Raw genomic sequence first — 24,815 nt, forward strand, 5'->3', positions numbered from 1 at the left:
CCTCCCTTCTCCCCACTCCCTCCCTTCTCCCCACTCCCTCCCTTCTCCCCACTCCCTCCCTTCTCCCCACTCCCTCCCTTCTCCCCACTCCCTCCCTTCTCCCACTCCCTCCCTTCTCCCCACTCCCTCCCTTCTCCCCACTCCCTCCCTTCTCCCCACTCCCTCCCTTCTCCCCACTCCCTCCCTTCTCCCCACTCCCTCCCTTCTCCCCACTCCCTCCCTTCCCTTCCCCACTCCCTCCCTTCCCTTCCCCACTCCCTCCCTTCCCTTCCCCCTCCTCCCCTCCCTCTCTCTTTTTCTTCCCTTCCTCTGTTTCCCCCTTCTCTCGCTCACAGAGAAAGCTGACAATATACCTGGCGTTGTCACGTGGGAACCCGGGGATGATGACATCAGCATTTACCTCAGGTGGCCGGAACCCACCGGTCCAAACGGCCTGATCCTGATGTACGAAGTGAAGTACAGCCGAGGGGACAGTGAGGTAAGCGGGTCTGTCAGAGAACAGGGACCAGTGTCGGAGCGAGCGCCACACACAGGCTCTTAGCTCAGAAACCAAACTGGCTCAGAGAGAATGAACCAAAAGACCCATGATGCCGTCCGCAAAGGCACTCCCAGGGATAAACATAAACACAGGAGCAGAATTCCCTCTGCCAGGGCGGCACGGTAGCACAGTGGTCCGCACTGCTGCTTCACAGCTCCAGGGTCCCGGGTTCGATTCCCTGCTCTGGTCACTGTGTGTGTGGAGTCTGCACGTTCTCCTCGTGTCGGTGTGGGTTTCCTCCGGGTGCTCCGGTTTCCTCCCACAGTCCAAAGATGTGCGGGTTAGGTTGATTGGCCAGGTTAAAAATTGCCCCTTAGAGTCCTGAGATGCGTAGGTTAGAGGGATTAGCAAGTAAATATGTGGGGGTAGGACCTGGGTGGGATTGTGGTCGGTGCAGACTTGATGGGCCGAATGGCCTCCTTCCGCACTGTAGGGTTTCTATGATTCACTAAGACCATTTTTTGATTTGATTTATTATTGTCACATGTATTAGTATACAGTGAAAAGTATTGTTTCTTGCGCGCTATACAGACAAAGCATACCGTTCATAGAGAACGAAAGGAGAGAGTGCAGAATGTAGTGTTACAGTCATAGCTAGGGTGTAGAGAAAGATCAGCTTAATGCGAGGTAGGTCTATTCAAAAGTCTGACAGCAGCAGAGAAGAAGCTGTTCTTGAGTCGGTTGGTGCGTGACCTCAGACTTTTGTATCTTTTTCCTGACGGAAGAAGGTGGAAGAGAGAATGTCCGGGGTGCGTGGGGTCCTTGATTATGCTGGCTGCTTTGCCGAGGCAGCGGGAAGTGTAGACATAGCTGATAGAGTCAGTGAGTTTTACAGCATGGAAAGAGGCCCTTTGGCCCATCGTTATCTGTGCAATCAAACATCAATCTATTCCAAACCTATCTCTATCATAATCCCACTTTCCAGGTTTGCTCCGGGTTCCCCCCTCAGTCGAAAAGACGTGTTGGTTAGGGTGCATTGGCCATGCTAAATTCTCTGTGTACCCAAACAGGCGCCGGAATGTGGCGACTAGGGGATTTTCACAGTAACTTCATTGCAGTGTTAATGTAAGTCTACTTGTGACACCAACACACAAACTTTAAAAAGTGCGTTCCAATCATAGAATTCCTACAGTGCAGAATTCGGTCCATCGAGTCGGTACCGACCACAATCCCACCCAGGCCCTATCCCCATAACCCCACGTATTTACCCTGCTCGTCCCTCTAACACTCGGGTCAATTTAGCATGGCCAATCAACCTAACCTGCACTTCTTTGGAGTGTGGGAGGAAACCGGAGCACCCGGAGGAAACCCACGCAGACACGTTGAGAACGGGCAGACTCCACACAGACAGTGACCCGAGGCCGGAATCGAACCCGGGTCCCTGGTGTTGTGAGGCAGCAGTGCTAACCCACTGCGCCACCGTGCAATAAACCAACTTGAACCTAAAGACTAGTCTGGATTGATTCTTCCACCACAGTCACTGACTGTGAGTGATGAGAAGATAACCATGATGACGAGATGTTGATGGTTCCCCTCGAGATTTCCCAGTGGTGGACAGTGCGAGGTTCCTGTAAAACTGGCTTTTCATCTGATTAACTTTGTGTTTCTGTCCCGAGTTGGCTGCAGTTAGATGCTGCATCCAGTCCATCACACAAACCAGCCTCCCATCCATTGACTCTGTCTACACTTCCCGCTGCCTCGGCAAAGCAGCCAGCATAATTAAGGACCCCACGCACCCCGGACATTCTCTCTTCCACCTTCTTCCGTTGGGAAAAAGATACAAAAGTCTGAGGTACCAACCGACACAAGAACAGCTTCTTCCCTGCTGCTGTCAGACTTTTGGATAGACCTACCTTGCATTAAGTTGATCTTTCTCTACACCCTAGCTATGACTGTGACACTACATTCTGCACCCTCTCCGTTCCTTCTCTATGAGCGGTATGAACAAGAACAAAGAAAAAAGCTTTGTCTGTATAATGCGCAAGGCACAATACTTTTCACTGTATATTAATACATGTGACAATAATAAATCGAATCAGATCCTATCACTGGGCCTTTCTCTGTGATGTTATCTATCTTTGTACTATTTCAGGTGCTGCAGGAATGTGTTTCCAGGCCGCAGTATAAGCTGTGTAACGGCGGTTGTAAACTCGACCGACTGAGCCCTGGGAATTACACCGCTGAGGTTAGAGCCACCTCGCTGTCTGGCAACGGCTCATGGACTGATCCAGTGATGTTCTACATAAAGGCAAAACGTAAGTGGCGGGCAAGAGGCCTACTTGTGACGTTAATAAAGAAACGTAAACCTTCCCCCATAAAAGAGATCCCATTCCAGTCGCAGCTCCTCACGTTGATCCAGTGACGTACAACCCTTCAATTCGAGCGAATTGCTTTCTGAATTTCCGTTGCTGCTCCTGTTGGGGAAGGGTGGGGCGGGGGGTGGGTGGTGAGGGGCATGTGGGAAGCGGGAGTAGGGAAAGGGGTGAGGGAAAGGGTCAGGAAGGGGGGTGGGGAGGGGGGTTGAGGAAGGGGGGTGAGGGGCATGCGAGAAGAGGGGGTGGGGAAGGGGGTGGAGGAAAGGGTGAGGAAGTGGGTGAAGGGCATGCGGGAAGAAGGTGGGGGAAGGGAGGGGGGGGGGTGAGGGGGCATGTGAGAAGAGGGAGTAGGGAAAGGGTTGAGGGAAAGAGTGGGGGTGAGGGGCATGCAGGAAGAGGGGCTGGGGAAGGGGGTGGGGGAAAGGGTCAGGAAGCGGGGTGGGGATGGGGGGTTAAGGAAGGGGGGTGAGTGGCATGCGGGATGGGGGGGAAAGGGTTAGGAAGAGGGGTGGGGGGGGGTTAAGGAAGGGGGGGTGAGTGGCATGCGGGATGGGGGGGAAAGGGTTAGGAAGAGGGGTGGGGAGGGGGGTTGAGGGGCATGCTGGAAGGGCAGAAAGGGTTGGGAAGGGGGGGGTGTGAGGAAGGGGGGGCAGCGAGGGGGGAAGGGGGGTTTGTGGTGGTCCAGACTTTGATAGTTTTCCAGGCACGGGTATTAAAGCTGATACAAGCTGGGTGGGTAAACACAGAGTTAAAGGCAGCTCAGCCCAAGATCAAAGGGAGCGACAGAATGAGTTCAATGGGCAGAGTGGCCTTCTCCTGATAGGAGGTGGATGTGGAGCTTTCTGTAGGTAGTGTGTGTGAAGCCAGGGCGCTGCGGTTTCCCCGCTGATGTTCTGGATCGTAGCGTGCTGCGTGTTTAATAATCACTCTGGCAATTGCAGCAATTCCTCTCTCGACTCCCAGGGTTGTTTTGTTGTTGTTTAGCCGCTTTGTAAAGGTGCTGTGGATTAAACACGGTCTGGAGGGCCAGAGTTCTGAAACCCAGGCTGTGCAAAATGGATGGGCCCACACAGGGCTGCGGTTGATGCTACATTTAACCTCCTAGCATGGGGGGCGGTGGGGGAGAAGAGTCAACTAGGCACCCCCCACCCTGATCGCTACCCACACCCACTTCCTTGGATGATGGTCACCAGTTGCCCGCCATTATTAGAAACTCTCCACCGGAATGTAGTTTGTTTTGCCTCTTTAATTTGCCTCACAGCTCCAGGGACCCGGGTTCGATTCCCGGCTCGGGTCACTGTCTGTGCGGAGTCTGCACGTTCTCCCCGTGTCTGCGTGGGTTTCCTCCGGGTGCTCCGGTTTCCTCCCACAGTCCGAAAGACGTGCTGGTTAGGGTGCATCGGCCGTGCTAAATTCTCCCTCAGTGTACCCGAACAGGAGTGTGGCGACTAGGGGATTTTCACAGTAACTTCATTGTAGTGTTAACGTAAGCCTACTTGTGACACTAATAAATAAACTTTAAACTAGTAACTGCAGGGGGGAGGGGGGATGGGAGGAGTGAAATTTAACAGTACAATGCATTGGTACTTGAGTGTGTTGTACATTTGGGGTGAGGGGGCTGGAAAGTGACATCCAATAGACATAGAATCCCTACAGTACAGAAGGAGGCCATTCGACCCATCGAGTATGTACCAACCACAATCCCACCCAGGCCCTATCCCCACAACCCCACACATTTACCCCGCTCATCCCCCTGACACTTGAGGGACAATTTAGCATGTCCAATCCACCCAACCCGCACATCTTTGGAGTGTGGGAGGAAACGGGAGCACCCGGAGGAAACCCACACAGACACGGGGAGAACGCGCAGATTCCGCACAGACAGTGACCCAAGCCGGGAATTGAACCGGGCTCCCTGGCACTGAGAGACAGCAGTGCTGACCACTGTGCCGCCGTGCCAAAGCAGAGCCATTAGCCCTTGGTCGTTCAATGGGAACATGACACTAATCCTGTCTCCAGGAATGTTAAGCTGCGATTATATGACAAATGTACAAGAAACCATTAAGAGGCTTGCCCCTCTCGGTTATGCACTGTGGTCACAGGAAGTGGAAATTAAAAGTGGGCAGTGAGTGATCTGAGGGACTTGAACATTTTGCATCAACACATCTATCGTCTCGGGCCCCGTTCTGGAACCCTCCGTTTAATTCCTGCGGTGAAATGATCTCTCGGCCCAGGTTTTGGTTATGTAATGCCATCGTCTCTCAGCTGGGCCAATCCATTGATGAACACCTTTGGGTGCCACTTTGTGGGGCAGGTGATGTTTCTAGAACATTCTAGGAGATCTGGTGGAAGGCGGAAAGCCCCCCCGCGATTGGGGCGAGTGAGGCGAGCTGAGGTAAATGGCCGAAGTTGAAATCGAGGGTGATGGAAGCCCTTTGATCGTGGGAGGTTGGGAATGTCGAGGATAGGGGAGGAGATTCCACGGGTTCCAGATCCCGGGGATGAGTGAGCTGGAGCAGAAGGTGTCGGGATGAGGCCTGGAATTCAGTCGCGGGAGCAGGATCTGTGCATTGAAGCTTGAAACACGGCCGGGCCATAGCTGACTATCGAAGACCATCTGTTGTTGAGAGAAGAAAAGAATAATGAAGTAAGCACACAAACCTTGATATTTTGTCTTGAATTTGTCTCCACAGCCCCTGGACCTGATAATCTCATGCAGCTGGTCATTGCGTTGCCCATCGCAGTGATGTTGGTGTTGGTTAGTCTGGTGTTGACACTATACTTCTTCAACAAGAAGAGGTAAGTCTCATCTTATTAACTTACCTCATGATATGGAGTTGCCGGCGTTGGACTGGGGTGGGCACAGTAAGAGGTCTCACAACACCAGGTTAAAGTCCAACAGGTTTATTTGGAATCGTGAGCTTTCGGGGCGCTGCTGCACTCACCTGAGGAAGGAGCGGCGCTCCGAAAGCTCGTGATTCCAAATAAACCTGTTGGACTTTAACCCTGGTGCTGTGAGGCTTCTTACCAAGTTACCTCAGACGGTTAATTGTTATTTGACTCTGGTCTAAGTCTACCAGTGTTGCAGTCGCACCGTGTGTCTGCTGCTGCTTCATCCCTCCCCATTGCCACTCTCCCGCCTCCCCATCGTCTCTCCCTCGCCACCTCCGCTTCTCTGCTATCTCTCTGTCTCGCTACCACTACCCTCCCTTGCCTCTCCGCCACCACTCCCCGCTGCCCTGCACGATGGCACAGTGGTTAGCTCTGCTGCCTCACAGCGCTAGGGACCCGGGTTCGATACCCGGCTTGGGTCACTGTCTGAGTCAGAGGTTTACAGCATGTTAACAGGCCCTTCGGTCCAACATATCCATGCCGCCCTTTTTTTTTTTTAAACCCCTACGCTAATCCCAATTGCCCACATTTGGCCCATATCCCTCCATATCCACCGTACCCATGTAACTGTCTAACTGCTTTTTAAAAGACAAAATTGTACCCACCTCTACTACTACATCTGGCAGCTTGTTCCAGACACTCACCACCCTCTGTGTGAAAAAATTGCCCCTCTGGACACTTTTGTATCTCTCCCCTCTCACCTTAAACCTATGCCCTCTAGTTTTAGACTCCCCTACCTTTGGGAAAAGGTAGTGTGTTGAAGGTAGTGTGTTCAGTGTTGAACTTGTCCCCGTGTCTGCGTGGGTTTCCTCTGGGTGCTCCGGTTTCCTCCCACAGTCCAAAGATGTGCGGGTTAGGTTGATTGGCCATGCTAAATTGTCCCTGAGCGTCAGGGTAAATATGTGGGGTGACAGGGACAGGGCCTGTAGTGGGAAAACTCAGACAATAAACTCAAGAACAAGGCTGGATAGACTGGGACTTTTTTCTCTGGAGCGTAGGAGGCTGAGGGGTGACCTTATAGAGGTCTGTAAAATAATGAGGGGCATAGATCAGCCAGATGGTCAATATCTTTTCCCAAAGGTCGGGGAGTCTAAAACTAGAGGGCATAGGTTTAAGGTGAGAGGGGAGAGATACAAAAGTGTCCAGAGGGGCAATTTTTTCACACACAGGGTGGTGAGTGTCTGGAACAAGCTGCCAGAGGCAGTAGTAGAGGCAGGTACAATTTTAAGAAGCATTTAGACAGTTACATGGGTAAGATGGGTATAGACGGATATGGGCCAAATGCGGGCAATTGGGACTAGCTTGGTGGTTTAAAAAAAGGGCGGCATGGACAAGTTGGGCTGAAGGGCCTGTTTCCATGCTGTAAACCTCTATGACTAATCTTTCAGGCTGGAACTTTGTGAGATTGTGCTCTTGGCTGAGGTTTTATTGTTACTAATGTCTCTCTCTCTTGTACAGAAACAGTGACAGACTTCCAAACGGAGTGCTGTATGCGTCTGTGAATCCCGAGTACTTCAGCGCTGCTGACAGTAAGTATCGATCCAGACTCTCACTGCCCGCCATATCCCGGGGGGTGGGCGAGGGGAGGGGGACACAGTGCGACAAGGGGGACACCTGATGGAAGGTCATTAACCTGAACCAACAATGTTCCTCTCTGCACAGATCTGTCTGAGCGTTGTCCAATTTTTACTTCAGATTTCCAGCATCTGCACGTATTGCTTCCGTATTTCACCTACCGAGCCTGCCCCTGCGTTTTGATCTCGCGTCCCCTCTATCCTGTGACCCGATAGGCAGCATGGTAGCACATTAAATTGATTTGATTTATTATTGTCACACGTATTGGTATACAGTGAAAAGTATTGTTTCCTGCGCGCTATACAGACAAAGCATACTGTTCATAGAGTACATAGTGCATGGTGGTTAGCACTGCTGCCTCACAGCACCAGGGACCCAGGTTCTCCCCCGTGTCTGCGTGGGTTTCCTCCGGGTGCTCCGGTTTCCTCCCACAGCCCAAAGATGTGCAGGTTAGGTGGATTGGCCGTGCTAAATTGCCCCTTTAGTATCCAGAGATGTGTAGGTTATGGGGGATTAACCATGGGAAATGTGTGGGGTTATGGGGATAGGGCGGGGGAGAAGATCTGGATAAGATGCTCTGTCAGAGAGTCAGTGTAAACTTGATGGGCCAAATGGCCTCTTCTGTACTGTAGGGGTTCCATGATAACCCTATTAAACACTTGAGTTAATGCTGCCTCACATGAGGCAGTGTGCGTTGATGTCCTCTGGTCCCCCAAACCCTGATCTAGATTTGAAATGCGGTTTAGAAAGGATAAGAGTGGCCTTTAGAAACCTGATGGAAAAGTCAAGCGAAAGTCGCCAATGTCTCTCCTTTTGAGCAGAGAAGGTTAATGTCAGAGAAAACCTTCATGTTGATATTTAAAGTTGAGGTGTGTGGATCGAGTAACCTGGTTTCCACAGGCAGGAGGGTTAGTGACCAGAGATTAAAGATGTTGGCACATGAACCAGAGTAGGTGGGAATTTATTTATCACACGCCAAATTCCGGTCATCCAGAAGGCCTTTCCTGGAATGGTGAAGGAAACAGATTGGGAAGTAACTTCCAGAAGGGAATTAGTGGTTAGCGCTGCTGCCTCACAGCGCCAGCGACCCAGGTTCGATTCCCGGCTTGGGTCACTGTCTGTGCGGAGTCTGCGCGTCCTCCCCGTGTCTGCGTGGGTTTCTTCCAGTTTCCTCCCACAGTGCGAAAGACGTGCTGGTTAGGGTGCATCGGCCATGCTAAATTCTCCCTCAGTGTACCTGAACAGGCGCTGGAGTGTAGCGACTTGGGGATCTTCACAGTAACTTCATTGCAGTGTTAATGTAAGCCTACTTGTGTCATTAATAAATAAACTTTAACTTTAAAAGTGTGCAGAGCAATGAGCAGAAAGCGGGGTTGTGGATTAAATGGATCACTCTTATATATATATATTTGGCATGGTCGCAGTGGACAAAGAGGTCCCTCTCTGCATTATAAGACTCTAAGATTAATTAGCGCTAAGATTATGTTGTTTATCCCAATTCCCATTGCCCCCCCTCCCCTCCACCACCCGGAGCTTTGTCCTATCCTCGTTTTCATTGCGGTGTTATTCGTTCCAGTGTACGTCCCGGATGAGTGGGAGGTCCCACGCGAGAAGATCACCATGAGCCGGGAGTTGGGCCAGGGCTCCTTTGGGATGGTGTACGAGGGGGTGGCCAAGGGTGTGGTGAAGGGAGATCCGGAGACCAGAGTGGCCATCAAGACCGTCAACGAGTCGGCCACGATGCGTGAGCGCATAGAATTCCTCAACGAGGCATCGGTGATGAAGGAGTTCAACTGCCATCACGTGGTACGTGTAACGCGGGAGATTCTGATTCCCGGGGAGCTAGTGTAGCACTTTGAGGAGGCGGTGGCCCAGTGGTATTATCGCTAGACTATTAATCCAGAAACTCAGCTCATGTTCTGGGGACCCGGGTTCGAATCCCGCCACGGCAGATGGTGGAATTTGAATTCAATTTTTAAAAATCTGGAATTAAGAATCTACTGATGACCATGAAACCATTGTCGGAAAAACCCATCTGGGTCACTAATGTCCCTTTAGGGAAGAAAATCTGCCGTCCTTACCCGGTCTGGCCTACATGTGACTCCAGAGCCACAGCAATGTGGTTGACTCTCAACTGCCCTCCAAGGGCAACTAGGGATGGGCAATAAATGCTGGCCCAGCCAGCGACGCCCATGAATTAATTTTTAAAAACCCCTGCTGGATTCTAGGTAATTAACTTTGGAGGCAGAGAACTTCAAGCTCGGATTACCTCAGGAGAAAGGATTTTGATCTGTATAACACTGAAATGTAAGATTCTCAGGGGGCTTGACAGAGTGGGTGATGAGGGGATGGTAACCCCTTGTGGGGGGATCTAAAGTGAGGCGAGACGGTTTCAGAATGAGGGGGGTCTCATTAAAGATGGAGATGAAGAGAAATTTCTACTGTAGGTTTCCAGGGAGTAGTGGAGGCTGGATCATTGATCGTGGGTCATGTATTCAAGTGTTGGGTCTAGTCATTCCTCTGAATAGATGAAGATGGCACTAATATGATGAATTTTTTTTGTCAAATAGAACTTAAAATTAAATCATTACAAAGTGGAAAACTGGAGCGAGAAAGAGACTGGCTTTTCCTCCCAGTTCTGTACTATGGACGGCACAGTGATCAGCACTGCTGCCTCACAGTGCCAGGGACCCGGGTTCAATTCCTGGCTTGGGTCACTGTGTGGAGTTTGCACATTCTTCCCCGTGTCTGTGTGGGTTTCTTCCGGGTGCTCCGGTTTCCTCCCACAGTCCGAAAGACATGCTGGTTAGGTGCATTAGCCATGCTAAATTCTCCCTCAGTGTACCCAAACAGGCACCGGAGTGTGGCAACTAGGGGATTTTCACAGTAACTTCATTGCAGTGTAAGCGTTACTTGTGACTAATAAATAAACTTTAACTTTTTGATCCAAGCTCCAAACAGCCTGAATAGCTCTTGAAAACAGACTGCCAGCTAAATGCACAGTTCCACAATATATCCATCCTTATCTCTCGGTCTCACAGATGTTGTTTGAGAAGCTTTGTTTGGCTTATATATAAAGGCCTGTTTTTGCTTGCAATTGTACTTTCAAAAAAAATGCAGCCAATTTTCCAGCGAACCCAGCTGAGTTTTAAAACGTGGTCAAGTGCAGGCTGAGAGTTAATTTTTTAAGCTTAGCGTTTCAATGTAATCGCGTAGGCAGCAAAATCTGGAAATGAAGTCTTTTGCATAAATGCAGCAAATCATACAGGTGTTCAACACAAGGTTGATTTGGACAGATTGTTGACTGGCAAGTGAGTCAAGGGTTACGAGGGACGGGCAAGAAAGTGGAGTTAAGGCCACTGTCAGATCGACCATGATTGGCTGGCAGAGTATACTCGAGGGGCCGAATGGCCTACGTGTACTCCTATTTCTTCGAACCTGTAGAGTACAAAGAACAAAGAAAATTACAGCACAGGAACAGGCCCTTCAGCCCTCCAAGCCTGCACCGACCATGCTGCCCGACTGAACCAAAACCCCCTACCCTTCCGGGGTCCCCCTCCTTCTATTCCCATCCTATTCATGTACTTGTCAAGACGCCCCTTAAAGGTCACTACCGCATCCGCTTCCACTCCCTTCCCCGGCAGTGAGTTCCAGGCACCCACCACCCTCTGTGTAAGAAAACTTGCTTCGTACATCTCCTTTAAACCTTACCCCACGCACCTTAAAGCTATGCCCCCTAGTAATTGACTCTTCCACCCTGGGGAAAAAGCTTCTGACTGTCCACTCTGTCCATGCCCCTCATAATCTTGTAGACTTCTATCAGGTCGCCCCTCAACCTCCGTCGTTCCAGTGAGAACAAACCAAGTTTCTCCAACCTCTCCTCATAGCTAATGCCCTCCACACCAGGCAACATCCTGGTAAACCTTTTCTGTACCCTCTCCAAAGCCTCCACATCCTTCTGGTAGTGTGGCGACCAGAATTGAACACTATATTCCAAGTGCGGGCCCAACTAAGGTTCTATAAAGCTGCAACACGACTTGCCAATTTTTAAGCTCAATGCCCCGGCCGATGAAGGCAAGCCGTATGCCACCTTCTCCACCTGCGTTGCCACTTTCAGTGACCTGTGTACCTGTACACCCAGATCCCTCTGCCTATCAATACTCAAAATGGGTTCTGCCATTTACTGTATATCTCCCATCTGTATTAGACCTTCCAAAATGCATTACCTTTGTCCAGATTAAACTCCATCTGCCATCTCTCCGCCCAGTTGTTTAACAACTTGCGTCGGTCCAATCCCTTCCACAGAGTAAAACACTCTGGTCCCAAAAGACCCTGAAATAACTTGCTGTATAGGAGATGTGTGGAGATGTGATGAGGCATAATAAGAAAAATAGTAATGAACATAGAACATAGAACATTACAGCGCAGAACAGGCCCTTCGGCCCACGATGTTGCAACGACCAGTTAAAAAAAAAAAAAAACTGTGACCCTCCAACCTAAACCAATTTCTTTTCGTCCATGAACCTATCTACGGATCTCTTAAACGCCCCCAAACTAGGCGCATTTACTACTGATGCTGGCAGGGCATTCCAATCCCTCACCACCCTCTGGGTAAAGAACCTACCCCTGACATCGGTTCTATAACTACCCCCCCTCAATTTAAAGCCATGCCCCCTCGTGCTGGATTTCTCCATCAGAGGAAAAAGGCTATCACTATCCACCCTATCTAAACCTCTAATCATCTTATATGTTTCAATAAGATCCCCTCTTAGCCGCCGCCTTTCCAGCGAAAACAATCCCAAATCCCTCAGCCTCTCCTCATAGGATCTCCCCTCCATACCAGGCAACATCCTGGTAAACCTCCTCTGCACCCTCTCCAAAGCCTCCACATCCTTCCTGTAATGTGGGGACCAGAACTGCACACAGTACTCCAAGTGCGGCCGCACCAGAGTTGTGTACAGTTGCAACATAACGCTACGACTCCTAAATTCAATCCCCCTACCAATAAACGCCAAGACACCATATGCCTTCTTAACAACCTTATCTACTTGATTCCCAACTTTCAGGGATCTATGCACACATACACCTAGATCCCTCTGCTCCTCCACACTATTCAAAGTCCTCCCGTTAGCCCTATACTCAACACATCTGTTATTCCTACCAAAGTGAATTACCTCACACTTCTCCGCATTAAACTCCATCCGCCACCTCTCGGCCCAACTTTGCAACCTGTCTAAGTCTTCCTGCAAACTACGACACCCTTCCTCACTGTCTACCACACCACCGACTTTGGTGTCATCAGCAAATTTGCTAATCCACCCAACTATACCCTCATCCAGATCATTAATAAATATTACAAACAGCAGTGGCCCCAAAACAGATCCCTGAGGTACACCACTTGTAACCGCACTCCATGATGAATATTTACTATCAACCACCACCCTCTGTTTCCTATCCGCTAGCCAATTCCTGATCCAATTTCCTAGATCACCCCCAATCCCATACATCTGCATTTTCTGCAGAAGCCTACCATGGTGAACCTTATCAAACGCCTTACTAAAATCCATATATACCACGTCCACTGCCTTGCCCCCATCCACCTCCTTGGTCACTTTCTCAAAAAACTCAATAAGGTTAGTAAGGCACGACCTACCTGCCACAAAACCATGCTGACTATCACCTATCAATTCATTACTCTCCAAATAACTATAAATCCTATCCCTTATAATTTTTTCCAACATCTTGCCGACAACAGAAGTGAGACTCACCGGTCTATAATTCCCGGGGAAGTCTCTGTTCCCCTTCTTAAACAATGGGACAACATTCGCTAACCTCCAATCTTCTGGTACTATACCAGAGGCCAACGACGACCTGAAGATCAGAGCCAGAGGCTCTGCAATCACTTCTCTTGCCTCCCAGAGAATCCTTGGATAAATCCCATCCGGACCAGGGGATTTATCTATTTTCAGACCCTCCAGAATATGAAGATGATTCAGATGTGTGCCAGTTAAACACAGCTGGAAGGTGCTGCACAGTTTATTGATTGTTGGCTGGTTCTCTCGGCACTGTAGGTACGTCTGCTCGGTGTGGTATCCCAAGGGCAGCCGACCTTGGTCATCATGGAACTGATGACTCGGGGGGACTTGAAGAGCTACCTGAGGTCGCTGCGGCCAGACGCGGAGGTGAGTGCTGTTTCCAGCACCGTGGCTGATTGCTCGGGAGTTCGTGGGGAGAGCGTTCCTCGGTTGCTTTACTGGGGGGGGGGTTAAAAGCAGAATTGTCCCGAAACGTCAGAACGTTTGTGAATGTGAAGATCGGCATCGCGTCTGGAAGCCGAGAGCTTGAATCTGATTCAAGAAGTCACCACTGAAACAAATCCAGATTTAATGTCGTTGATTTTCTTTGGTGAAATGTTTGTTCCTCTGTCAGATATCTCTTGTTTAATGTTTTTTTTTGTGATGCGGGCCTTGCTGCCAAAGCCAGCATTTGTTGCCCATCCCTTGTTGCCCCCGGAAGGTGGTTGGCGGGAGGGGAGGGGGGCACCTTCCTGCGGTGCTGCCGTCCGTGTGGTGAAATTGGTTCCGCAATTCTGCATAGGGAGCTTCCTGTCTTCTGACCCGGTGTGTGTCTGTTGGTGGGTGTGTGCCCAGGGGGGGGGGAAGTAGGGTGGGTGTGCGTCCATGTCTTGGGGGGGAGGGGGGGGTTGTGTCTGTGTGGTGGGGGGTGCGTCCATGTCTGGGGAGGGAGGGGTGTGTGTCCATGTCTGGCAAAGGGTGAGGGGAGGAGGTAGCCGGGTCTGTGGGGGTTTTGTGTGCCTGAGTCTGGGGGCGGTGAGTGGGGTGGGATGAGTGTGTGTCTATGTCTGGGGAGGGTGGGGCGGGGGGGGGGGGGGGGGTGGGGGGGCGGGGTGTGTCTATGTCTTGGGAGGGAGGGAGGGTGCCCGGGTTTGGGGGTCGCACCCACGCACATTCCCCTCTCAGTCACTGCCCTCGCCCGCTGAGGTACAGAAGTGTTCTTAGTTGCCCTGCAGGTTGGCATAATTGACTCAAACGCCAGGTTCTGCCTCGATTCCCAACCTCCTCGTTGGAATCCCGTTTTCCAACGCGTCGGGAAGCTGAGATTTGATTGGAGCTGCGAGCGATGGCAAGCTGGTTTCTGGAAATTTCCATCCTCTCTGGAGGACGGGGCTGAAGCATGTTGGGCGGGTGTGGAGGGAGCTTTTACTCTGTGCCGTCTACTTTGTACCTCAATCCCGTTAATCGGCGGAGCGGGGGTTGAGTCCACATTCCGATCAGTCGTGGTCTCATTGAATGGCGGAGCAGACTCGGGGAACCATTGGGCATGAGGAGCAGAATTAGGCCATTCGGCCCTTCGCTTCTGCTCTGCTATTCAATGAGATGATGACTGATCTGAGACAAGACGGTCTCCTCCTGATTGGTTTGGTTGTCTGCTCGCCCTCGAGCGAGCGAGCGTGCTGCTGAGGGTGGCAGCCGTACGTCGACTCTGCCGAGCTGACCTTGACCAGTGGCGGTCGGGAGGGAAAAAAACCAAGGATTCATCGGAACAAACTTTGTGATTCAGCAAATCTGGTTGGGGGAAGAGTCCGGTCTAGCCAGATGCACAGGGATCGGGGATGGTTGACTCTGGATTTAGTAGAAGGATAGCAAGAGGGAAAATGCTGGAAAATCTCAGCAGGTCTGGCAGCATCTGGAAGGAGAGAAAAGAGCTGATGTTTCGAGTCCAGGTGACCCTTTGTTAAAGCTAAAAGGCAGAGAAAGTGGGAGATGTTTATACTGCAGGGGGAGGGAATGAAAGATGAGTCATAGCCACAGAAACCAGGGGAAAGGCTGCTAATGGCAGCCCATAGAGAGAATAAAGAGTGTGAATGGCCAAACGGCAGAGAAGCTGGAAGCTGTGACAGATGAAGATGTTGGGGGAGGCGGGGGGGAATGGGACAGAGGTAGAATGTAGAAAAGGGGAAGCGGGGGTGGAGAAAAGGTAAGGGAAGGGGGAATGAAGTGGTGGGAAAATGTGGGGGGGCGGGGAGAAGAGAAATGAAGAAAGACCTTAAAGAAATAAAAGGTGGAGAACAGTAAAAAATTAAATAGAATGAAAATGAAGAGGGCCGAGGTGGGGTGGAGCAGATGCTCTACCCCTCTGGGGGTGCAGAGGAGATTCACCAGGATGCTGCCTGGGATGGAACATTTAAGTTATGAAGAGAGGTTGGGTAAGGCTTGGGTTGGTTTCAGATTCCAGCTTCCGCAGTAATTTGCCTTTTAATAGAAGGATAGATTTAACCCTGCAAGTTACTGGCTGCTTCATGTTGTACGTTGTGGATCTCCCAACAGAACAACCCAGGCCAGGGACCACCCACGCTGAAGAAGATGACACAGATGGCAGGCGAGATCGCAGATGGCATGTCTTACCTCAACGCAAATAAATTTGTACACCGGGATTTGGCAGCTCGCAACTGTATGGTGGCAGAGGACTACACTGTAAAAATCGGAGGTAGGTTTTCCCGAATAGCAGAGGGGTCATGATGGAGTTGTACGGAACTTTGGTGAGGTCGCAGCTGGAGTACTGTGTGCAGTTCTGCTCACCACATTATAGCCATGATGTGGAGATGCCGGCGTTGGACTGGGGTGGCCACAGCAAGTAGTCTCTCAACACCAGGTTAAAGTCCAACAGCTTTATTTGGTAGCACGAGCTTTCGGAGCGCCGCTCCTTCGTCAGGTGAGTGACTCACCTGATGAAGGAGCACCTCTCCGAAAGCTCGTGCTACCAAATAAACCTATTGGGCATAATAGTGTTGAAGGCTGAGTTGTAGTCAATAAATAGGAGTCTGACATGGGTGTCCTTGTTATCTAGGTGTTCCAGGGTTGAGTGCAGGGCCAGGGAAATGGCGTCGGCTGTGGACCTGTTGCGGCGGTAGGCAAACTGTAGTGGATCCAGGTAGTCCGGGAGGCTGGAATTGATTCGTGCCATGACTAACCTTTCAAAGATAATGATGGATGTCAGAGCCACTGGCCGCTAGTCATTAAGGCACGCTGCTTGGGTTTTCTTAGGAACTGGGATGATGGTCATCTTCTTAAAGCAGATAGGGACCTCAGATTGGTTTAAAGAGAGGTTGAAGTTGTCTGCGAATACCCCCACCAGCTGATCAACGCAGGATCTGAGTGCTCGACAAGGGTGGCACAGTGGTTAGCACTGCTGCCTCACAGCGCAAGGGACCCGGGATCAATTCCGGCCTTGGGTGACTGCGTGGCGTTTGCACGTTCTCCCAGTGTCTGCGTGGGTTTCCTCCGGGTGCTCCGGTTTCCTCCCACAGTCCAAAGATGTGTGGGTTGGGTGGATTAGCCGTGCTAAATTGCCCCTTAGTGTCCAAAGATGTGTAAATTAGATGGATTAGCCATGGGAAATGTGTGGGGTTACGGGGATAGGGTGGGAGAGGGGGCCTGGGTTAAAATACTGTGTCTGAGAATCGGTGCAGACTCGGCAGGCCGAATGGCCTCCTGCACAGTCGGAATTCTATGTGACACTGAGCCATTCAGATCCAGCAGCTTGAGAGCTTGTTTATTTCGAACTGCGGGGATCACCAGCTGATATTTCCTTGAGCTTCCGTTCGTTATCCGAAAGAATTAAACTTCTCAAAACGTACACTCTTCCGGGCTCAGTTTGTTCCAGTGAGAAAGGCGTGACCCCGTTAACAAAATGTCTGCCCTCCTCCTGCAGATTTTGGGATGACGCGGGACATCTACGAGACGGATTATTACCGGAAAGGAGGGAAGGGGCTGCTCCCCGTGCGCTGGATGTCTCCAGAATCGCTGAAGGATGGCGTCTTCACCACGCACTCCGATGTCTGGTACGGTGGTCTCCTTATTTTCCCGTGACCTTCGAACTCTGAACTTGCTGCATTGTCACAAAGCAAGGACTCTTGTTGTTGCCTGTTTTTAAAAAAATGCCCAAACTATTCGCTGGAGCGGAAATATGCATTCTGAACAGAGCTATTGCAGAAATCACAGATCACAAAGAAAATTACAGCACAGGAACAGGCCCTTCGGCCCTCCAAGCCTGCACCGACCATGCTGTCTGACTGAACTAAAAGCCCCTACCCTTCCGGGGACCATATCCCTCTATTCCCATCCTATTCATGTATTTGTCCAGACACCCCTTAAAAGTCACTATCGTATCCGCTTCCACGACCTCCCCTAGCAGCGAGTTCCAGGCACCCACCACCCTCTGTGTAAAATACTTGCCTCGTACATCTCCTTTAAACCTTGCCCCTCGCACCTTAAACCTATGTCCCCCTAGTAATTGACTCTTCCATCAAGTGCTCAGCTTCTGACTATCCACTCTGTCCATGCCCCTCATAATCTTGTAGACTTCTATCAGGTCGCCCTTCAACCTCCGTCGTTCCAGTGAGAACAAACCAAGTTTCTCCAACCTCTCCTCATAGCTAATGCCCTCCATACCAGGCAACATCCTGGTAAATCTTTTCTGTACCCTCGCCAAAGCCTCCACATCCTTCTGGTAGTGCGGCGACCAGAATTGAACACTATATTCCAAGTGCGGCCTAACTAAGGTTCTATAAAGCTGCAACATGACTTGCCAATTTTTAAACTCAATGCCCCGGCCGATGAAGGCAAGCATGCCGTATGCCTTCTTGACTACCTTCTCCACCTGCATTGCCACTTTCAGTGACCTGTGTACCTGTACACCCAGATTCCACTGCCCATCAATACTCTTAACGGTTCTACCATTTACTGTATATTTCCACAATCCCTTTCCTGAAAGATCAAATCTTTTACTTACGACAGCTGTAAGGTTGCTCTGTCAATAATTCCCAGGATGTTTTGAATTGATCCCACAAATGCTATTTATTTTAAGTTCTCAAGTACAGAGGCACAGAAACCAGCAACTCTGACAGTGCGGCACTCCCTCATCACTGACCTGCTGACAGTGCGGCACTCCCTCAGCACTGACCTTCTGACAGTGCGGCACTCCCTCAGCACTGACCCTCTGACAGTGCGGCACTCCCCCAGTACTGACCCTCTGATAGTGCGGCACTCCCTCAGCACTGACCCTCTGACAGTGCGGCACTCCCTCAGTACTGACCCTCTGACAGTGCGGCACTCCCTCAGTACTGACCCTCTGACAGTGCGGCACTCCCTCAGCACTTACTCTCTCAACGGTTCAAGAGGTTGGGTCTGTATTCATTGGAGATGAGAATGAGGGGGCAGCCATGTTGAAAGATGAGAATCTGAAAGGAGTCTGGAAGGGTGGATGCTGAAAGGATATTTCACCGTATGAGAGAGACTAGGCCTCAGGGGACACGGTTTAAAAATAAGTCTCACATTTAAGATGGAGGTGAGGAGAAAGCAGAATGGAGCTCTCTTCCCCAAGGAGTGGTTGGCCATCGAATATTGCTAAGTCGGAGGTCGACAGATATTCGACTAACAAGGGAGTCAAAGGTGATTGGGGAGGGTGGTGGTGGGGGTCGTCAGAGGTTATTGGGGGAGGGGAATCGAGGGGCGACATGGTGGCACAGTGGTTAGCACTGCTGCCTCACAGCACCAGAGACCAGGGTTCAAATCCCGGCTTGGGTCACTGTCTGTGCGGAGTCTGCACGTTCTGGGTCTGGGTGGGTTTCCTCCGGGTGCTCCGGTTTCATAAGAACATAACATAAGAACATAAGAACTAGGAACAGGAGTAGGCCATCTAGCCCCTCGAGCCTGCTCCGCCATTCAATAAGATCATGGCTGATCTTTTCGTGGACTCAGCTCCACTTACCCACCCGCTCACCATAACCCTTAATTCCTTTACTGTTCAAAAATCTATCTATCTTTGCCTTAAAAACATTCAATGAGGTAGCCTCAACTGCTTCACTGGGCAGGGAATTCCACAGATTCACAACCCTTTGTGTGAAGAAGTTCCTCCTCAACTCAGTCCTAAATCTGCTTCCCCTTATTTTGAGACCATGCCCCCTAGCTCTAGTTTCACCCGCCAGTGGAAACCACTTCCCTGCTTCTATCTTATCTATTCCCTTCATAATCTTATATGTTTCTATAAGATCTCCCCTCATTCTTCTGAATTCCAATGAGTATAGCCCCAGTCTCCTCAGTCTCTCCTCATAAGCCAACCCTCCCAACTCTGGAATCAACCTAGTGAATCTCCTCTGCACCCTCTCCAGTGCCAGTATATCCTTTCTCAAGTAAGGAGACCAAAACTGTACACAGTACTGCAGGTGTGGCCTCACCAGCACCTTATACAGCTGCAACATAACCTCACTATTTTTAAACACCATCCCTCTCGCAATGAAGGACAAAATTCCATTTGCCTTCTTAATTACCTGCTGCACCTGCAAACCAACTCCTTGAGATTCCTGCACAAGGACACCCAGGTCCCTCTGCACAGCAGCATGCTGCAATTTTTTACCATTTGAATAATAGTATATTTTGCTGTTATTCCTACCAAACTTTCCTCCCACAGTCTGAAAGACGTGCTGGTTAGGGCGCATTGGCCTTGCTAAATTCTCCCTCAGTGTACCCGAACAGGCGCCGGAGTGTGGCGACGAAGGGATTGTCACAGTAACTTCATTGCAGTGTTAATGTCAGCCTACTTGTGACACTAATAAATAAACTTAAAAAAGGTTATTGTGGGGAGGGGTGGGGGTCGGGAATGTGGAGCTGAGGCCATGACCCGGATCAGCCATGATCTTATGGAGTGGCAAGCAGACAGAAGGGGCCTCCTTGTTCCTAAATTCCTTCAGACAAGAGGCCATCCCAGAGCATCTTAGGATCAGCAATAATCCCACCCCCGGAATATTCTGTTTCTCGAGAAGGTAGAGGGGACTTTGTCCTTTTCTGAAGGTAAGGAATCCGTTGCCACAACGCAGGAGTAGATTGTAGGTGTCCCAACCCTGCCCGAATGGGACCATAAGACATAGGAGCAGAATTAGGCCACTCGGCCCATCGAGTCTGCCCTGCCATTCAATCATGGCTGATATTTTTCTCATCCCCATTCTCCTGCCTTTTCCCCATAACCCCTGATCCCCTCATTAATCAAGAACCTATCCATCTCTGTCTTAAAGACACTCAATGACCTGGCCTCCACAGCCTTCTGCGTCAAAGAGTTCCACAGATTCACCACTCTCTGGCTGAAGAAATTCCTCCTCATCTCTGTTTTAAAGGATCGTCCCTTTAGCCTGAGGTTGTGCCCTCTGGTTCTAGTTTTTCCTACGAGTGGAAACATCCTCTCCACGTCCACTCTATCCAGGCCTCGCAGTATCCTGTAAGTTTCAATAAGATTCCCCCTCATCCTTCCAAACTCCAACGAGTACAGACCCAGAGTCCTCAACCGAGCCTCGTACCTTCCTCTGGCCTTGCCTGCTCCTGTAGCCTCAGCCCAGGCTGGGTCACGACCGCCATTCTTGAAAATGTGACGACCTCCTGCTCGTCTGCTCATGGCAGGACTCTCGGTCAGGTGACTCTCTGGCTGGGAGGGGAACCGGGGCTTGGAACCGGCTCCCCAGAGACTGACCTTCGTCTGTAACAGCCGTGTACCGCGACATTCGATCATGATATCCTGACATCTTAATTAGCGGGGCTTCCAGCAAGCTACAAGCGAAGGAGTAAATTATCCTTTCTTATTGCTCGAGGCGGCAGCTTTTTAAACGTTTGAAGAGATTCAAATAACCTGGTTAAAATCTGCTTTGTGAGCCTCTCCCTCAGCTGCCTTTTTGCCCAGTGGGGATTGGAGCAGCCTGCATCCAAAGACCTTTTACTTAAAACCCTTTGTGGGGTGGATGAAAGAATAGTTTACCTCAAATTCCTCCCTCCCTCCCTCCGATTTGCCGTGGACGCTGACTCATTCCTGGGATACTGTTCCATCAAAGCCCATGGCTGACACCGGACTGTGCGTGACCCAAGATAGTAGCTATTCGGCTGCGTGCTGCATTGCAGACCAGACCAGCTTTCGCCTCCCCTGACGCACCATAGCAACGTGACAGCACAGAAGGAGGCCATTCGGCCCATCCTGTCCATGCCAGTCCATTGACTGGACAGCGAGGCTAAGGAGGTGAATCGACTGAGCAGAGTGACCATCCACTGATGGTGGCACAGTGGGTTAGCACTGCTGCCTCACAGCGCCAGGGACCCGGGTTCGATTCCGTCCTCGGGTCACTGTCCGTGCGGAGGTTGCACGTGGTCCCCGTGCCTGCGTGGGTTTCCTCCGGGTGCTCCGGTTTCCTCCCACAGTCTAAAGATGTGCGGGTTAGGTTGATTGGCCATGCTAAACTGACCTTTAGTGTCAGGGGTTTTAGCAGGGTAAATACATGGGGTTACAGGGATAGGGCCTGGGTGGGATTGTTGTTGGTGCTGGCTTGGTGGGCTGAATGGCCTCCTTCTGCATGGTGGCACAGTGGTTAGCACTGCTGCCTCACAGCACCAGGGACCCGGGTTTGATTCCCGGCTTGGGTCACTGTCTGTGTGGGGTTTGCACGTTCTCCCCGTGTCTGCGTGGGTTTCTTCCGGGTGCTCCGGTTTCCTCACACAGTCCAAAAGATGTGCAGGTTGGGGTGCATCGGCCATGGCAAATGTGCAGGGCGACAAGGATAGGCTGAAGGGTCTGGGTGGGATTCTCTTTTGGAGAGTCAGTGCAGACCCGATGGGTTGAATGGCCCCTCTCCACACTGCAAGGATCCTTTATTGAGGGAATTGCAGAGCTGAGGGGCTAAGAGGCTGATGGAACAGTCATGGAGTGATTAAAAACCCAGCGACGCTCAGGGTGGCAAAGACGCCCAAGGTTTGTGCCCAGCGGAGGTGGGGTTGGTGCTGTGCGGGGGAGATTTAGTATGTGAACCAAGTACATTGCTAGACTGCAGTGAACGGTGTGTGTTTGTTTCCAGGTCGTTTGGTGTGGTTCTCTGGGAGATAGCCACCTTAGCCGAGCAGCCATACCAGGGCATGTCCAACGAGCAGGTGCTGCGGTTCGTGATGGAGGGAGGCTTGCTGGAGAGACCAGACTCCTGCGCAGACAGCCTGTAAGTCACACACGGGCACTCGGGGTGGCTGAGGGGAGGCTGGAGCTTTGTGGGGACTGTCGTGAGAATCGGGGGCGCTGAGCTCCCTGTAACGGGGTCCTGACAAAACTGAGGGCACACTCGCTGTTACTCAGACCACCCCACCCCCCTCGCTCTGCCCCCCCCACCCCCCTCGCTCTGCCCCCCTCGCTCTGCCCCCCTCGCTCTGCCCCCCTCGCTCTGCCCCCCTCGCTCTGCCCCCCTACCCCCCTCGCTCTCCCCCCCCACCTCCCCTCGCTCTGCCCCCCCCACTCCCCTCGCTCTGCCCCCCCCACTCCCCTCGCTCTGCCCCCCCCACTCCCCTCGCTCTCCCCCCCCACTCCCCTCGCTCTCCCCCCCCACTCCCCTCGCTCTCCCCCCCCACTCCCTCGCTCTGCCCCCCCACTCCCCTCGCTCTGCCCCCCCCACTCCCCTCGCTCTGCCCCCCCCCACTCCCCTCGCTCTGCCACCCCCACTCCCCTCGCTCTGCCACCCCCACCCCCCTCGCTCTGCCCCCCCCACCCCCCTCGCACTGCGCCCCCCCCACCCCCCTCGCTCTCCCCCCCCCCGCAACCCCCTCGCTCTCCCCCCCAACTCCCTCGCGCTCCCCCCCCCACCCTCCTCGCTCTGCCCCCCCCACCCCCCTCGCTCTGCCCCCCCCCACCCCCTCGCTCTGCCCCCCCCACCCCCCTCGTTCTGCCCCCCCCACCCCCCTCGCTCTGCCCCCCCCACCCCCCTCGCTCTGCCCCCCCACCCCCTCGCTCTGCCCCCCCACCCACTCGCTCTGCCCCCCCCACCCCCCTCGCTCTGCCCCCCCCACCCCCCTCGCTCTGCCCCCCCCACCCCCTCGCTCTGCCCCCCCCACCCCCCTCGCTCTGCCCCCCCACCCCCCTCGCTCTGCCCCCCCACCCCCCTCGCTCTGCCCCCCCACCCCCCCTCGCTCTGCCCCCCCACCCCCCTCGCTCTGCCCCCCCACCCCCCTCGCTCTGCCCCCCCACCCCCCTCGCTCTGCCCCCCCACCCCCCTCGCTCTGCCCCCCCCACCCCCCTCGCTCTGCCCCCCCACCCCCCTCGCTCTGCCCCCCCCACCCCCCTCGCTCTGCCCCCCCCACCCCCTCGCTCTGCCCCCCCCACCCCCCCTCGCTCTGCCCCCCCCCACCCCCCTCGCTCTGCCCCCCCCACCCCCCTCGCTCTGCCCCCCCCACCCCCCTCGCTCTGCCCCCCCCCACCCCCCTCGCTCTGCCCCCCCCACCCCCCTCGCTCTGCCCCCCCACCCCCCTCGCTCTGCCCCCCCCACCCCCCTCGCTCTGCGCCCCCCCACCCCCCTCGCTCTGCCCCCCCACCCCCTCGCTCTGCCCCCCCACCCCCTCGCTCTGCCCCCCCACCCCCTCGCTCTGCCCCCCCACCCCCTCGCTCTGCCCCCCCACCCCCTCGCTCTGCCCCCCCACCCCCTCGCTCTGCCCCCCCACCCCCTCGCTCTGCCCCCCCACCCCCTCGCTCTGCCCCCCCACCCCCTCGCTCTGCCCCCCACCCCCTCGCTCTGCCCCCCACCCCCTCGCTCTGCCCCCCCACCCCCTCGCTCTGCCCCCCCACCCCCTCGCTCTGCCCCCCCACCCCCTCGCTCTGCCCCCCACCCCCTCGCTCTGCCCCCCACCCCCTCGCTCTGCCCCCCCACCCCCTCGCTCTGCCCCCCACCCCCTCGCTCTGCCCCCCCACCCCCTCGCTCTGCCCCCCCACCCCCTCGCTCTGCCCCCCACCCCCTCGCTCTGCCCCCCACCCCCTCGCTCTGCCCCCCCACCCCCTCGCTCTGCCCCCCCACCCCCTCGCTCTGCCCCCCACCCCCTCGCTCTGCCCCCCCACCCCCTCGCTCTGCCCCCCCACCCCCTCGCTCTGCCCCCCCACCCCCTCGCTCTGCCCCCACCCCTCGCTCTGCCCCCCCACCCCTCGCTCTGCCCCCCACCCCCTCGCTCTGCCCCCCCACCCCCTCGCTCTGCCCCCCCACCCCCTCGCTCTGCCCCCCCACCCCCTCGCTCTGCCCCCCCACCCCTCGCTCTGCCCCCCCACCCCCTCGCTCTGCCCCCCACCCCCTCGCTCTGCCCCCCACCCCCTCGCTCTGCCCCCCCCACCCCTCGCTCTGCCCCCCCACCCCCTCGCTCTGCCCCCCACCCCCTCGCTGCCCCCCCACCCCCTCGCTCTGCCCCCCCACCCCCTCGCTCTGCCCCCCCACCCCTCGCCTGCCCCCCCACCCCCTCGCTCTGCCCCCCCACCCCCTCGCTCTGCCCCCCACCCCCTCGCTCTGCCCCCCCACCCCCTCGCTCTGCCCCCCACCCCCTCGCTCTGCCCCCCCACCCCCTCGCTCTGCCCCCCCACCCCCTCGCTCTGCCCCCCACCCCCTCGCTCTGCCCCCCCACCCCCTCGCTCTGCCCCCCCACCCCCTC

At 53.7% G+C, this 24,815-nt stretch overlaps 1 protein-coding gene across 1 annotated transcript; it reads left to right on the top strand.

The window, feature by feature from the left end:
- Positions 1-307: 307 nt before the first annotated feature.
- On the top strand, positions 308-22,360 carry LOC144490788 (insulin-like growth factor 1 receptor; the record flags this gene model as incomplete). The annotated part of the gene is made up of 9 exons (XM_078208489.1): positions 308-478; positions 2,631-2,793; positions 5,547-5,652; positions 7,204-7,274; positions 8,897-9,126; positions 13,392-13,502; positions 15,669-15,828; positions 17,053-17,182; positions 22,226-22,360. Coding segments are annotated over exons 1-9 (1,142 nt in total), but the record flags the coding sequence as incomplete, so codon positions are not given.
- Positions 22,361-24,815: the final 2,455 nt, after the last annotated feature.

Source organism: Mustelus asterias, unplaced genomic scaffold (genome assembly GCF_964213995.1).
Source record: "Mustelus asterias unplaced genomic scaffold, sMusAst1.hap1.1 HAP1_SCAFFOLD_3800, whole genome shotgun sequence".
Taxonomy (NCBI): Eukaryota; Metazoa; Chordata; class Chondrichthyes; order Carcharhiniformes; family Triakidae; genus Mustelus; species Mustelus asterias.